At 43.9% G+C, this 16477-nt stretch overlaps 1 protein-coding gene across 2 annotated transcripts in view; it reads left to right on the forward strand.

The window, feature by feature from the left end:
• The first annotated feature begins 550 nt into the window (after positions 1–550).
• Positions 551–16477, forward strand: part of BEST3 (bestrophin 3) — a 44708-nt gene continuing 28781 nt past the window's right edge. Inside the window, exons 1-3 of one of the 2 annotated variants that reach the window (XM_075551291.1) lie at positions 2741–2908; positions 7843–7937; positions 8356–8589. In XM_075551291.1, the coding sequence (XP_075407406.1) occupies positions 2757–2908; positions 7843–7937; positions 8356–8589 (481 nt within the window). In that variant the 5' untranslated portion in view covers positions 2741–2756. Of the gene's footprint in view, positions 958–2740; positions 2909–7842; positions 7938–8355; positions 8590–16477 lie in introns of those variants that run through there. The other variant, XM_075551290.1, reaches the window with a different exon arrangement.

Raw genomic sequence — 16477 nt, forward strand, 5'->3', positions numbered from 1 at the left:
ATGATTTTTTTAAAGAAACATTTTGAAACATTTACTAGCTGACCATGGAAGGATAACAAATGTGATGATTATGCTACACACACACACACACACACACACACACACACTCTGCCATGGAGTGGGTTCTGACTCACAGAATCCCTGTAGAAGGTTTAGGAGAACGTCAGTCCTTACAAAAGCAGATCGCCTCATCTTTCTCCCTCAGAGAGAACTGCTGGGTTTGAACCACCAACCTTGCTGTCAACAGCCCACCACGTAACCCACAGCGCTACCCGGGCTCCTTAGAATACACACAGACACGTGCAAATGCACACTCATGTGTCCTGCTTTTCTGGAAAGAGCATTCTCAATACCTCTCAAACGAACAACAACAAAATTCTATATTTTCATCTGTCCTTGTTTATGGCTTCCCAGGATTTATTTTTTGTATTAAATGAAAAATCAAGCAAACAAAAAATTATCCTGTCCTAATCCACCTCTTCCCCCGCCCCCTCCTTTTGTGGGGCGGGGCTGGTGGAGCCTCTTCAGACCTTTTATGGGCTAATGGACGTCTCTCGCCCTGAATCTCCCAACAGCATCCAAAGGAAAAGAGCACGCGTGAGCGGCCCCCGCATCTCCCGGTCACCGCCGACGGCTCCCTCAAAGGGGTGCTTTGGGTGGCAGGTGGCGTTATAATTATAGATTAGGAAAACGCCACGTCAGCAGCTGTTGCTTGTTTGTTCCCAGCGATCACTGTCATCAGTGGGCAAACTGACACAAACAGGCCTCCGCCAGTGGAAAAACATCTCACCCCACGCCTGCCACCCGCCGCCGCCGGGTCTGCTGGGACCCAAGGAACCGGCTGAGCGCAAGCGCTGGGTGCGCCCTAGGCCAGCACCCACCCAGGCGGCTCTTCCCGGGAGCCTGAGATTGGCAGGTCGTCCTTCCGTCGTCGGCGGGTTCAAACCACAGAAATAGGTTAGTGCACAAAGCGTCCACCTCTGCGTTTTAACTCTGACCTCTGGGCTGTTCGTGTCCTGCCAGAACGTAAGTAGAAGCGGGAACTACCGGACGGAAGAAAGGTACTTGAAGGCCGTTTTGTTTCGTTTTCGGACTCTTCCCACGAGAAACAAATGATAAAATGGGCCTACTTCATCTTTTCTCCTTTGGGCTCTTTTCGCCGCAGACAGAGAGACAAGGTAAAGCTGGAGGAGCAGGAGCCCAACTGTCCGGAATGCCGGCCAAGAGGCCCGGCTCTTAATTACAATTAGTCATGCTGGAGACGAAGCTCGGGCGTCCAGCGAAAAACTTACCGTGCTTGCAGCTCCAGAGCTCCACCCGGCAGGGAAAGGGCCCGGGGAGTCGGATTGCCCCCCAGCTTTCAGAAGGGAGGGCATTTTCCTTATGATGAAATGTGTGATGTAGACTACTTTACATAACAACTCTGCTGTAGAATTTATTTGTTGTATCTCGCAGAATTCTACCTAAAAGAGCCGTGATGACAGCCTCAGTAGCTCTAAAGACTTGCTTTGTAGATCCGTTGGGAGAAAACAAAGATTTCTCCCACCCTCACCCCCACACCCCCCTAAAAATCTCATTTTATCTGTGCATGCTCGGTGTTAGAGGGTAGGTGAGAATTGTCAAATATGTATTCGCTCCAGGCCATTTATTTCAAAATGTTAAAGATTGATGTCTAGTGAAAAGTGATGGATTTCTGTAGTACTCAGTGGAAATTCACCTCCAGGGCCCAGTTCTCATCCCAGCCCATCCCTGGAACTGACCCAAGTGGAAACCAAAACCATACTCATTCCTGTGGGGCTGGCTGACTCATGGCGGCCCTGTAGGTCACAGAACAGAATGACTGCAGCCACTTTTCCTTGCTGTCATTTTTTCCCTTGTGGCAGCAGGTTGCCAGGCCTCGCCTCTGTGGTAGTGCTGGGTGGGTTCGAACTATTAACCTGTATATGAATAACCAAGCATAACACAGGGACCTCAACCTGAGTACAAAGAATTCTTACATAAGGACCTTGTTTTGGGCCATTCCAAATGGAAAGTGAACCCGAGTGGTTTATATAAGGTTTTCCAGCAAGAGCGTGCACCCCTCTTAAGATCACTGTGATCCAACTTTGGGGCTATCTTTTGAGGTATGCAGAGTGCTCGCAAGCCCTGAGCTCAGCCCAGAGACACCCACATCCAATTCAAACAAGACAAAGGACCAGGTCCAGTTAATTTTGGCAAGGGGCTTACTTCTCTCTAACCGGGCTTCCTGGTCCCAATCCCTCTTTATAGCACTTTAGCCAAGGGATCCAAACCATCAGTTGGGCAACTGCTTTGGAAAGTGTTCATTAAAACAGCATTGTCAAGTTCCCTAACTCTTGCAGTAGATGAAGAAAATAAATGATGCATGACATTACCACATCTTTTCTCTAATTTATTCATGCATTCTATTTGAGTGATGCCTATGTAATCTAAAATTAAGATTTGGCCTACATAATCTAAAATTAAGATTTGGCCATTAAGGCGAGTTTTAAGATTTTTTAACATTATTCCTCGGGAGACCCCTCTCTTCCCTTTTTCGGCTAAGAGATCAGGCACTGAGTTGGAAGTTAACTTGTTTCCAAATGGTACAACCTGTCTCTCCCTGAGAAAGGGAACGTGGGTGGCTGGTTATTGGCTTGAGTTTCTTTTGTTATACAGACTCACGCTCTATTTTACACTTACAAAAAAGTTGTGTTTTGTCTTCTTGCTCTTCTAGGAAATAAACAAAGCTATCCAAGATGACTGTCACTTACTCCAGTAAAGTAGCAAATGCGACCTTTTTTGGATTTCATAGGTTACTCCTCAAGTGGAGAGGCAGCATCTACAAACTACTATACAGGGAATTTATTGTGTTTGCTATTCTTTACACGGCGATAAGCTTGGTGTACAGGTACTCTCCTTTGCATGTCTCCTTACATGGCCATCACCGATCACGTAAGAATAGTCTCAAAGCCCTGTGTCCGCCGGTTGCTGCTGACTTTTGCATTATGTAACCTCTTCCTTCGCATGAACTTCTCTGGTGTCACCTTCTCCTCAGGACAGGGTGTTTTAATCCATACCTAACGGTTTTCTTAGGATGTGAAGTAGATTCTAACCATCATGTTCTGGTGGCTCTAACTCCAGGTCCATCTTAGTGACCAGGTATTTCATTAGGTGCTATCTCACTTCTAGAGTGTTACCATCAGGGTAAAATGGAAGATTTGGCCATGCATCTTGACTGCACAAATCTTTTGACTGGCAAAGTCCATAGACACAATACCTGGGCCTCTTTCAACAGGTCCCTCGTAGTTTGTGATTTGACAGCTTGTAGCAATTCCTTACATAATTAGCCTGTTCATAAACAGTGTGGTCATTTTGTTAGAATGACCAAAGTTTATAATACCTGTCAACTTTGCCAATAAATACCACAACTGAAAGACAAGAAGAAAAAAAAACCTCTAACGACTAATTTCTTCTCTTTTTATCTTCCAATTTGGGGACATTTTCTCATAAAAGCAGATGCTTATTCTTTATAACATTACACCCTAAGCCTGTCAGATGAATTTGAGCATCATCATGCACAAGACATACTTTTCTGACTAAAAATTACAGTCCTGATAAAATTTCATCAGTATTGCAAAAGGGATTCTTTATGAGTTTTATTATGAAAATGGTTTACATGCAGCTTCCCCGAAAGAAGGCAAGTTTTAAAATCGGAGGGCTACCAGTCTGAGGCTGTATTTCCACCTTGTCTAGCACCTCGCAGGTCCTTCCCTTCTGCACACAGAGGGACGCATTGCTGTATCTGTGCTGTCGTCTGCATCCTTCCTTGCAGCAGTAGCACCTTGTTTGGAGAAGACTGTTCAGTTATCTGGCTAATGACCTTCAAGAGGAAGAGTCATTTTGCTACTCTTGAATACTCCAAGCAAATGTAAAGAGTATACATTTGGCAAAGTATCATTAAAAGGAAAATCTTACTTAACGCTTCTAATACCTTTTCAGATACACTTTAAATAATATACTATGTTGACAATGTATTTCTGCATCACCTATGCAAGCTTTCAGAATATGATATGGTGGCAGACAACAATGCCATTCCAGGATAATTGTCTCATTCATTTATTTTTACTAATGTGAATTTATTGCTGCTGCTGCCGCTTAGAATAGCATAGTCCTTAGAACAGTTGCATCGTAACCAACAATGCCCCAGAAGGCCTCGACTCTTAGTTAGACCCTATACAATTACATGCAAGTACCTTTTCTAAAGATACTAACATCTACTACAGTAATCATTAAGTCAAATCATCTTTTCTTTTAAGGTCAAGTCTAAATCTCTTAAACAATGGTATAACTGAAAATATATAACTGAAGTTGTCAGCAAGTCAAATACATCTGTGGGAAAATACACAGCTTTATTCTCATGTCTACTAATGTCCCTAAGTGGTTCGGTTCGGTTTGGTTTGGTTTGTTTGTTTAAATCTATTATGAGTAAAGAATTATACTTGGTTAAAAAAAATCTTCAGATAGAATCAGAACTTATTAGTTGGACAAAAAAAATCTCTTAGTTGTTGTTAAGTTAGGTACCCTCAAGTCAATGCCAACTCGTAGTGACCCTATGTACAAAGAAGCCTTGTCCAGGCCTGTGCCATCCTCCGAACAGTTGCTGTGTTCGATCCCGCTCCAGTAGCCACTGTGGCAGCCCAGCCCATGGAGGATCTTCCTCGTTTTTGCAGGCCCACAACTTTACCAGGCCCACTACTGTACCAGGCCCACTACATTACCAGACACTATGTGCTTCTCCAGAGACTGATCCTCCTGGTAACGTGTCCAAGATACATGAGATGAAGTCTCACCAGGCTCACGGCCAAGGAGCATCCTAGCTGTACTTCTTCCAAGTCATGTATTTGTTCTTCTGGCAGTCCATGGTATATTCAATATTCTTTACCAACATCATCATTTAAAAGCACCAATTCTTCTGCAGGCCTTCTTTTCATTGCCCAGTTTTTTGCACACAGAAGAAGTGATTTAAATACCATGGTCAGATGGACCCTAGTCCTCAAAGTGACATCTTTACTTTTTAATACTGTTTTTTTTATTAAATGCTTTTATTGGGAGCTCTTACCTCTCTTATCACAATTCATACATTCATCCAGTGTGTCAAGCACATTTGCACATATGCCGCCATCATCATTTTCAAAGCATTCTCTTCCCACTTGAGCCCAATATCAGCTCCCCATTTCTTCCCCCTCGCTCCCCCACCCACCCTACCTCATGAACCCTTGATAAATTATAGATTCTTTTTTCTATATCTTACATTATCTTCTGTCGCCCCTCATTATTTGTCCCCCTGTGAGGGGGTTCTAGGTTGATCCTTGAGATCAATTCCCCCCCTTTCCCCCAACTCTCCTCTAATACTCCTGGTAGCTCTTATCTGTAGCAGTGTGCATGTTCTGGTCGAATCCAAATTGTAAGGTAGATTTGAGGTCTTGAAAATGGAGGGAAAGAAGCACCAAGGAACTAGAGGAGAGTTGTGTGTTTCATGGGTGCTATACTGCACCCTGACTGGCTCATCTCTTCCCTGTGACCCCTCTGCGAGGGGATGTCCAACTGTCTACAGATGGGCATTGGGTCTCCAGTCCATGCTTTTGCCACATTTGTTCAATTCAATATATTATTTGATTTCTTGGCTAAGGCTTCCATCGACATTGATTGGAGATCCAAGAAAAATTAAGTCCTTGACAACTTCAGTTTTTTCACTATTTATCATGATGTTGGTCCAGTTGTGCATATTTTTATTTGTTTTTACTTTGGGTTGTAATCCATACTGAAGACTACAGTCTTTGATCTTCATCACTGAGTGCTTTAAGTCTTCTTTACATTCAGCCAGCAAAATTGTGTCATCAGCATAACACAAATTGATATTGAATCTCTCTCCAATTCTTCTTCATATAATTCAGCTTCTCCGATTATTTGCTTAGCATTCAGATTGGATCAGTATGGTGAAAGGATACATCAGTGATGCCCACTATTCTTGATATTAAAGCAGAAACGACTGCCTCTTTGTCTGTGTTCAGGTTCTGCATGAGCACAGTTCAGTGTTCTGGAATTCTCATTCTTCTCAATGATACTTATAATCTCTTATGAGCTATACAGTCATGAATAATCAATAAAGCACAGGTAAACAAATTTCTGGTATTCTCTACTTTCATAGCTAAGATCCATCTGATATCAGCAATAACATTTGTTTCATGTAGTCTGTAGTACTTTCTAGGTATTAAAATATTTTGCCTATTGTAACAAATGTACAATGTGCTTTAAACAATTGATGTATGTGTGGATTGTGATGAGTTGTATGAGCCCTCAAAAAATGATTTCAAAATTACAATTAAAAAAAGATTTTGCCTATTAAATATTTTCTCTGCAAAATTGTTAATAGCAAACATTTATTGTCACTTAACAACACGGCCATCTGTTAAGTGGCCTTGCTTACATTATATTATGTAAGCCTTACAACACCCCTGCAACATAGGTTTTTATTACAATAGGAAAACTAAGGCTCTGAATACTCTGAGAGCCAGAATTCAAGGGGACTGGGTCTTGTGAAATTTCTTTTGACACAGTGAAATGTCACCACTTTTCTATCCCTAGTTTTAGTGGAACATATATTCACATGTTCCTTCTTTGACAGGTTTCTGCTTTACATAGGTCTTGGCTTTCGTGGGCTTACTGTAATTTTAAAGTATGCTTAAGGTACAAATCTGTAAATGGCAGCCTGGGTTTGTCCGCTCCTTGAGTCCATGTTCTCCATGTTTAAATCCTCTTTGACCATTTGATTTGAGCAGCAGAAACAGTCTGGCTATCACTGGCCATCAGCATGACCCGGCTATACCCTGATAGGCCAGCAGTGGCTGCCTCTTGTCAGCCTTTCTTGAATTCAATATGGCTGGTAAGTCTTCTACCCACACCCGCACACCTTCCTTGTCAGTGCCCCCCAACACCCCCCACAGCTCTTCCTCTGCAATCTTATTGGTTGCTCACTGTTATCTCCTTTAAGTTCTATTCGTTAGTTGAACCTTCTTTCCTAGCAACGCCTGTTCCCACGGAATGGACGCATTCACTAATTTATTATCAATTCAGTTCTCCTTATTTTGGTCATTATTATTAACCTGACTTCTGACATTTCTCCCAACTCTGAATCTCCTTCCTACCATATAAATAACAATAATAGTCTCATTAAATGCACTTAGATTTAATATGACCAGAAAATGGGTTTGGGTAGGTTGGACCAAATCTATAATATACATTTTGAGACAGTAATTTAACGTAGTTATATATTTTTTCCTTTCCTAATGTCAAGCTTGTTTTATATTTACATTTAAAATAATGGCGGGCTTTAAAATAATTAAAGTAGTCCCTGAAATACAACATGTATAATCAAGAATGTACTAAATGGCATATTCAGGAATAAGAGCAGGAAATTCAATTCAAGGCTATTATTCAACAAATAGTTTAGAGTAACCCTAATTCAGATTCTTCTCCAAACTCAATGCATTGATCACATAAAAGTTGTTAAAAATTTTTAAATTAAAATGATTCATAAGCCCCACTGTCTAATAGCCAATATTAATATCTATGTACAAAGAACATTAGTGCTCAAATTAAGTAATTTAAAAGCTTTTGAGACATATCAGTTCAGGTAAAACAAGAAAAAAAAGCGATCGCTCATTTTTTAAAAAGCAAAATTAAGCTTATTTGTGCTTAGTTGTTTGCACTTAATGTCACTTGCAAAGCAGGTGCAGAAGTATACTATCATAAAGGGCTGTGTGCATTTTATTTTTGCTCCAGATTGTTACTTACAGGAGCCCAAAAACGTTACTTTGAAAACTTATCAATTTACTGTGACAGATATGCTGAACAAATTCCAGTAACCTTTGTGCTTGGTAAGTATAGGTCCCCCGCAGATCGCAGCCACACAGCTGTCTCGGTTAGGGTGCCGCCGATGAGTGCATGGGCGTGTGGCCAAGCTGCGAGGCATGCCCAACGGCACTGCTTGCAAAGGACCCACCGCCCTCCCGAAGGGTTGCCTTCAGGGCTGCTTCGCTAACAACCCAGCCAGTTTGAGGTCATGTGCTCTTGGACAATTAAGCCTTCCCTCCACTAACTGCCCTTTGCAGCCACCCTAGGAGTTCTAATCCTCACCAGGCACTGTCCCTCCCCCTGGAGGGCAAACGCATTGGATCTGGATAACATCGTGTTAGACCCCAGCCCCTCCCAAGTCGGCTAAACTTCCGCTAAAAGCGTCCGTGGCCACACGTCTGCCCCAAGAAATGGATTCATTAATTCCTTGTCCTTCCGCAGGGTTCTATGTGACTTTGGTCGTGAACAGGTGGTGGAACCAGTTCGTGAATCTGCCCTGGCCCGACAGGCTGATGTTCCTCATCTCCAGCAGTGTGCACGGCAGCGACGAGTACGGGCGCCTGCTCCGGAGGACCATGATGCGCTACGTGAACCTCACGTCGCTGCTCATCTTCCGCGCCGTGAGCACCGCCGTGTACAAACGCTTCCCGACGATGGACCACGTCGTTGAAGCAGGTCTGTGGACAGCTCTCCCCCACCTCCAGCTTTGCGCGTCCTTGCAAACGCCCACTCGCCTATTCGTTCCTTCCAGAAGCACGTATCGATTCCCCACCGTGTACCGGGAGGCCCGAGTGGAAGAAAGACGGTGCCATCGGCGCTGGTCAATGTTCCAGTCTAGGACACCGAATGGGCACGTTCCCCTCTGTTCCGTCGGGTCGCTATATGATGAAAATTGACTCAGAGGCGCCCAACAATGAGTACTTATATCCCAGAAACCCTTTAAGGGGACAAAGATGAATAAGACCTAGTTCTGCCCCTTATGAGGTTGACTTGGGGGCGGGCAAGGAAAGAGAAAAGAGTGGACAGTCAAGTTGCCTTGTTAGGGTTATCAATATCATTATTATTTTCCTACCTATTTAAAAACAATCTTTAACATTACCATGTTTTCCTAGCACTTGACAGTTTATTTACTCTCATAGACATTATTCCAATTGTACCTCAAAGAGAGAGAGAGAATTAGGAATTAGAAAACATATTCAGAAAGGTTATGACCTGCCCTGGGTCACACAGCTAACAAGTAGGAAAGTCAGCATGCCAAGTCAGGCACAGAACTGCCCAGTGAATGCTTGTCCCACCACACAGGCTAATTCTGGGAAGACACCCCCCTCCATGATTGCTTTCATCCAGGCATTTCCTGAGAGGGCATGATAAGAGGCGGAATCCACAAAGAGGAAGCTGTCATTCTGTGTGGACTCCTGGACACACTCTGCTGAGAACAAATGATGTTTGAAAGGCGGTTCTTTTCAGTGTCGATGATGTTTAGCACAGATGCTGTGAGACCCGCCTTCAGCAGGGGGAAGACTCAATGAGCCCAGCTTGGCAGGTGCTGGGTAAATGTTGGTTGTTGTGGCTGGGTTACTATTAGCAGGTCTGGTAGCTTACTGAAATGTATGGATGATGATATTAAAGACAGAAGAACCATGAGGTGATTGTCTTTACGTTGGGTAGAGTCAAATTAAGGTGCTGGACTGTCTCCTCTTCTGAAATGTTCGTGAAAAGGGAATCATTGTTTGAAAATTCGTTTTTATCTTTGTTTTGGGTGTGTTGTTGGAGAAATTGAGTTGGCTTTGGTTTTGCTTGCTTTGTTTTGCTTTCTTAGATAAGCAACATAGCATCATGCTAGGAACACACAGAGGCAGGGTTAGCGTCCCTGCTCTGCCACTTACGCACCACCTGACCTTGTGCAAGTTACTACGTCTTTCTGTGCCGCAATTTCCTCCACCCTAAAGTAGACTGGTCACAGGTTAAAAAAAAAACACTTATCTTAAAGCTTTCTGTGAGGATTAAGTGAGACATTCTTTGCAAAGTCTAGAGCAACACCTGGCACAAGACACATGGTAGGCGAGGTCTTGTTATCACTAAGGAAATACGAGTACAATTGGGTAATATAGCCCTCGGGTTACTTTGGAAGACTCAGTGTTGACATGACATCCTGGGTTTTTTGGATCCGCGGGGCCAGGAGTTTGTAGAAATAAGGAAGGGAAAGTGTCATTGATTAGGGGTACGGAATATGGAGTGAGGGGAGTTGGAGAAGGATTCAAGTGGAGTGTCTGAGTGACCCAAACTCTCAGTACATTGAATTAAACCTATAGGATTTTTTGTTTGTTCATTTTTAATTCACTGCCACCTCGTCCTCCACATTTAAAATTTGGATACGGCTTTAGAAAGATTGACTTGAGAAACAAAACAAAAGTGAAAATACCAGGTGATAACGTTAAGTGTTTTACCTTAATGTCTAGAGGATCGAATACAATAAGAATTGCCTCCTCCCTGTGCTGTTGTGTGACAAAAGATGTAGACTGCAATAAGAAAGGTTTGACCCATTCCAAACTGATGAGCGTTGGATGAATAAAGAAGTACTTCTGAGTCCTGATGCATCCTTGGAATGAAGAAGCGTGTTCTGGCGGAAATCGGACGCCATGCTCAATTCTCAAAGCAGCGCTCCTTCTCTGGGCGCCAATCCAGTTTTAAGAGCACAGCAGGGGGAAGCCAGCACGGCTGGTGAAGCAGAGGTCTTCAGGGTCTCTGATCAGGCAGGAGCTCAAAGAGGGCTGAGTGGAGCTCAGGTGTCACGTGAAGCAAATAGGGGAATGGCAGGATTTCGTTTTGTTTAGATATATTTTTCTTAATGTGATGGCCTACTCCTTTTAAAACTTGTCTCTTCCAGTACTTGTATTCCGTTGATTTTCCCCTTCCCAAGGCCTTAGCCTGTCTTTCCCAGCCCAACCACCAATCCCCCCCAACTATTTTATGGAAATCTCAAAATCAGTCATTTGCCCCTTGATGTGTATTTAAACTTCTGCCTGCAGGTCTGTCCATAGACCTATAGATGCTCCACAGCTTGAGTTGTCTGCGTAAAATGCAGGTTCTGAGGCCCTATTTCAGAACAACCAAACCAAAGCAACTACCATTAAGCAAGCACAGACTCATAGTGGCTCCATGGGACAGAGTGGAACTGCTCCCGAAACTTTTCGAGGCTGTAAGCCTCTACAGGAGTAGAGAGCCTCACTGTTCTGAGGAACAGCCAAACCATTTTTTACCCTTGGGGTAAAAGGCTTTAACAACTGCCAAGTAATTCAATACAAAGAGGAAGCAGCAGCACTTAGGAAGACAAACGGGTTCAAGGTTCTATCCATGCTGCAGGCTCCAGAGCTACACCGGAGCAGTAGTCTCAGGACACCATCTAGAGAAATTTGATTTTGAACTGTTAGGACATAACCAGTGAGAGAAAGACGAGGCTTTCTACTCCCCTGAAGAGTTACAGTCCTAGCAACCTCCAGAGCCAGGGCTTCGCTGCCTTTAGGGTCCCTGGGAGTCAGAGTCCACGCGATGGCTGTGGGTCTGGTTGGTTGTTTTGACGGACATAACAAGTGTTGACTGTGATTGCCCTGCGGGGAGAAGCTGGGGACGGGGGAGCTGCTGTGGGGCCAGCACTGATCCTCTCGGTCCAGCAGTCCCTGGCGACCTCTTTCTTTTTCAAAAGTCAGGAGAAGGATCTAGTGAGAGCAGCCTGTGTCCCCAGAAAGAGAAAGTTGGAATGCCGTGGGCAGCCAGGGAAAGGTTACAAGCCCACTGCCCTCTAAGGCGGGAGACACATTTCAGAGGGCAGGTCCCGGGGCCAGCCGCCAGGGTGGACACTTTCTCTGTGGCTGGGCAGCGCTGGCACCCGGGGCTTCCTGTTCCCTTCTCCAGCACAGACTCTCTGCACGTGGGGTCAGTTGCCAAGTTGTCCCAACTGGGCATTTGCCTCCCCCGCTTCCTGACTGCCCCACGCCTATGCCAAAGTTGCCGGGAAGAACAGGAAGTTCAGGGTTGCCGGAAAATATTTGGCAGATCCCTTGAGCCCAGAGCCAGGCACCTGCTGTCAGCAGCGTGTAGGGGTCCAAAGGGGTGGGGAAATGCTGAAGGCACTTGTCAGTTGTCTCCCCTGGAAGGAAAAAGTCCAAATTCTCAAAGTCCAGAACCCATTAACCGAACCAACCCAACCCAACCCAAATCAAACCCACTGACAGCAAATCCATTCTCACTCATGACAACTGCACATGTAACAGAGCAGAACTGCTCCGTGGGCTTTTCTTGACTGTGGTCTTTTTGGAAGCAGAGCCACAGGACTGCCTCCCTCCGAGCCCCTGGGCCCGCTCCATCCACCAACTTTGATGTTTAGTAGACGGGTTCCCAGTCAATACAGTTCCAACTCAATCTTGTTAAAGGTGACACGTTCAGTGTCCCATGCACAGATTCAGATTCAATAAGCAAGGGGTGGAGTCAAAGAATCTGTAGACTGAATAAGCTTGTAGAGACGGAGCACCCTCAGTATCAGTTCTTTTGTCCCCTTCCCTTCCCCACCCTGCCACCCTTGTGAATCCTTGATCAACTATATATTGTTGTTGTTATTTCATGTCCGTTGTCTCCCTTCACACAGATTTCTATTTTTCAGTGGGCTATATATCCAACCTTGTGATGGGCTCCCCATTCGTTCTTGCTTTTATTTTTAAATCATGTTATTATTTAAGAGTGAGACCACAACATCCTTTCTGTGGTGAGCCCATTCCTGAAAATTTCTCTGAAAATGACCTATCTCTCATATCACCTGGCAGAGGTCATGTATGCCAAGCCGAGCCAAGAACAAAACCCCTGACTTTTGTCAGTTGTCATGGTTTACTTTTTGTTTGTGCTTATAATATGCTGTGCCACCGGGCTAGAACATTCTGTCTTGTGTGTCACTGTCTCGGATTTATATATATATATATTCTAAACCTTTAAAATTTCTCTCCAGAAGCACAAAAGTAGGTAAATGAGAAGTTATATGTATTCATCTAAAGGAAACTTTGCCAAAGTTGACGATAAACAAAGATTTGTTGAGCTAGGACTGTCTGCCAGAAAAGTACAGCTGGGAGCACAAACAGACCCGGGGCCTGTCCTCAAGGGTCAATACAAATGACTTTAGGGTCTTCCTTACTTCAATCATCTTGAGACAAGCAAAGCTCTGTGTGTAGTGAAAGCTAAATGCCATGCCTTTATATTGCGTTGCTGTCTCTTTAAGATAGCTCTTTTCCTTACTACTCACTGCCATCGAGTCCCTGTCAACCCACAGTGACCCTATAGGACAGGGTAGAGCTGCCCCCTGTGAGTTTCCGAGGCTGTAACTCTTTACTGGAATAGAAAGCCCCATGTTTCTCCCGAGGAGCAAGCGACTGGTGGTTTCAAACTGCTAACCTTGGGGTTAGCAGCCCCCAGTGCATAACCACTACGCCACCAGGTGGTTAAAAAAACAACAACAAAGAAACTCACTACCCTGAAGTTCATGCCCAGTACCAGAACCCTCGTGGAGCAGTGGTTGCTCAGTGCACTGCTAACAACGGTTGTTCCACCTTAGGAGAAAGAGAAGGCTTTCTATGCCCATAAAAAGTTACAGTCTCAGAAACCCACAGGGGCAATCCTACGAGTGACATGGATAGGTAGAGGATGTAAAGCGTGAAGAAAATGCACCCTTTACTTTTCTTTAAAATCCTGGGATCTCAGGATTGATGAACCTATAGGGACAGCAAATAGAAGAAGGGGGTTGGGGGAGTGGGCAGTACAGTGGTGGGGGTGGTAAAAGGGAGACAATGTCAAGGAGTCGATGTAGAAAAAAATTGTTTGGGAACTGACTGTAGTAACAATTGTTTAATTCTACTTGACGTCATTGAAATGTGGACTGATGCAATATATGTTTTAAATCCCAAATAAAGAAAAATTATTCTTAAATAAAGAAGAGAAAAAAGAAGAAGAAAACATTTTTTCTCAGCATCTGGTGAAAATGAAAAAGTCCAGGAATCTTCTTCACATGAACTTCCTTGGATTTCTCTTATGAACAGAGAGGATCTGATGAGATGCCATAGGAATTTTTAGTGACACTGTTAACAGGCATGAGTACAACCAAGCAAACCTCCCCCACCCACCCACCCCCCCCTGCCCCCATGGTTAAGTGGTTGTTGAGATAAAAGTTCTAACTTTAGATGCTTTGGCTGGAAGGCAAATCAATACCTAACAAAGCCTTAGAGACGAAGGCAGTGCCCACATTCTGAAAATAATCATTGGTCTCTGGTTGAAATGTCCGGAAGTGCTGATTAGGTTAACATCCCACTTAATGACAAATGCTCTTTGAAGTCATTTGACCAACAATCTAGAAATTCTCTTTCAGTCGTCCAATGGCTTGATTTCTAAAGGAGTGGCTGTGGCCGAGATGTGTGGGAGGAAACCCAGATGATCCCTGCCTGTGCTTGCTTCGAGCTATCTGTCGGATTCATCTTCCACAGCACCCGGCAAAGCAGTCAATAAATGTGGACTGAAAACGAAAAAGCACCAGCTTTCCTCACGCTCACGCCCCCTTTCAGGGGCTGGGCGTGTGCCTGGAAGAGAAGGCATCGGAGTTCGCCCAAAGAAACCGTCACTCGGCCAGTCTGCTTTCGGCTTCAAAGCCCAGAAAGGACCTTCTAGCACGGTTTAATCCATGCTCCTGAGTAAAACATGATAAGATAAAGTTCTTCAAGTGGTTAAATGACAAAGATTGCAGTCAGTGTGCAAGGAGGCTTGTTTTTTTTTAAGTTTCCCTATCAATCTCAAGAATATAACGATAGACCATCGGATAAGAAATGTCTGAGAAAAGGCTCCTATTTAATGGAAAACAGCGGAGCCCACTCTAAAAAGCATAAAGTCAAGATGGGCCAAGTTTATTAACTTCTTGTAATAAAATTTAATCATACTCTGCAAGCCTGTCTTAGGAAACAGATTGTCTGGATCATGCAGCAACTGTGAGATTGCACTGAGCAACAGGTAGGAAATTACCAGGCATCTGTTCATGTTTGATCTCCGGAGATCAGTTCTCCAGGCACGGGCAGAGCCCCTCGAAGCGAGTGTAAATAATCCGAGTATTATCTCAAAGTAGTCGTCCCTTGCTAACTATTTTGACTTAGTTTCTGTTACTCTGTTTATCTCACATACTGAATGTACAAAGTCTCCATTCAGTAGGGCACACATTTGCAGAGGCTGATGGGCCCATGTCAGAATCTCCTGCAGAGCTTAAGAAGCATACAATCCTTTGGACTAAAGCCCATGAAATTACCCAGGAAGATTTGAAACCATGCTGATGCCTGGACCTCACCAGTTACCTACAGGATCCAGAGAGAGGACGGAGCCTCAGGCATGTGGTATTTTCTGAAAATACCTTCATGAGACGCTAAAAGACAGACCTGGAATGAGAACACTTAACCTGCTGAATGTAATTTAGTAGACCAGGGTGTCACCTGGCTCTTTCCATGTCTGACAGGTATTGCGATGATTCTACAACCCAGGGTCCATGCACCTTATTCTCAAAAGCTCTGGCCCAGGTCAGTTCAAGACCTAGGCAATGCCAAATCCCATGAGGGCTGACTCTCAAAATGAGAACCGCCCACTTTTTAACATTTTCTCTGTTATGGTAACACTTCTTAAATAGCATTTGGTCTACATAGTAAGGAGGTAATATTATTTTATACAGGATAACCAGATCTATCAACTGACTACAAACAGATGGTTAAAAACTTATCATGTGATTTTAATATGAATTTCATAAGAAAATAGTTGCATTTCTGAGACAAAAGTAACTTAAAATGGTTATCTAGCAAAAATCAATTGTCTCAGTCAGCTTTTAATCAGAAAATAGGGCTACTAGATTAAGCATACAGGGTAAACTTTGAGAAAGCACCATTGTGTGAACAAACTCTGGTACGTGATAGACAATAAATGTTTGCTTATTAATTAACCCTCAGTCCTTATTTCTCCTCTCCTATTACTCACTTCTTCTCTTGATAGGTGAAGGGAGGAGAGTTGAGTGGGCACATAAAATGGGCATTATATAAGCCCTTGAGATGTTCCTCAACTGCGGTAACTGAACAGCTCCCTGGAAGGGAGGTACTCTCACCTCCCATTTACAGAGAAGCAAGCGGAGGGTCGGAGGAGCGCTTCAAGTTCAATCTACATTAGAGAAGCACTTATGCTATATGCAAAATGTGGTGGAAACCATGAGATTAATATGTTCTTTGCCCTTCAAAGGGTTGTTGTGGATATTATCACAGTGTTTATTTTATGTCTAGCCAATCTAAGTATTATAGTTTCTAATTTTAGATGAGCAAACCAAACCTAGAGAAGAAATCTCCCCAACTGTTCTAGTGCTAAACAATCTCCCTTTATTCCTACTCAAGAAGCCCTGGTGGCACAGCAGGTTAAGCATCGGGCTGCTAACTATAAGGTCTGTGGTTCAAACCACCGGCCAGCTCCATAGGAGACAGTGAAGCTGTCTGCTTCTGTAAAGACTGACCGTCTC

The sequence above is a fragment of the Tenrec ecaudatus genome, chromosome 6 (genome assembly GCF_050624435.1).
Source record: "Tenrec ecaudatus isolate mTenEca1 chromosome 6, mTenEca1.hap1, whole genome shotgun sequence".
Classification (NCBI taxonomy): Eukaryota; Metazoa; Chordata; class Mammalia; order Afrosoricida; family Tenrecidae; genus Tenrec; species Tenrec ecaudatus.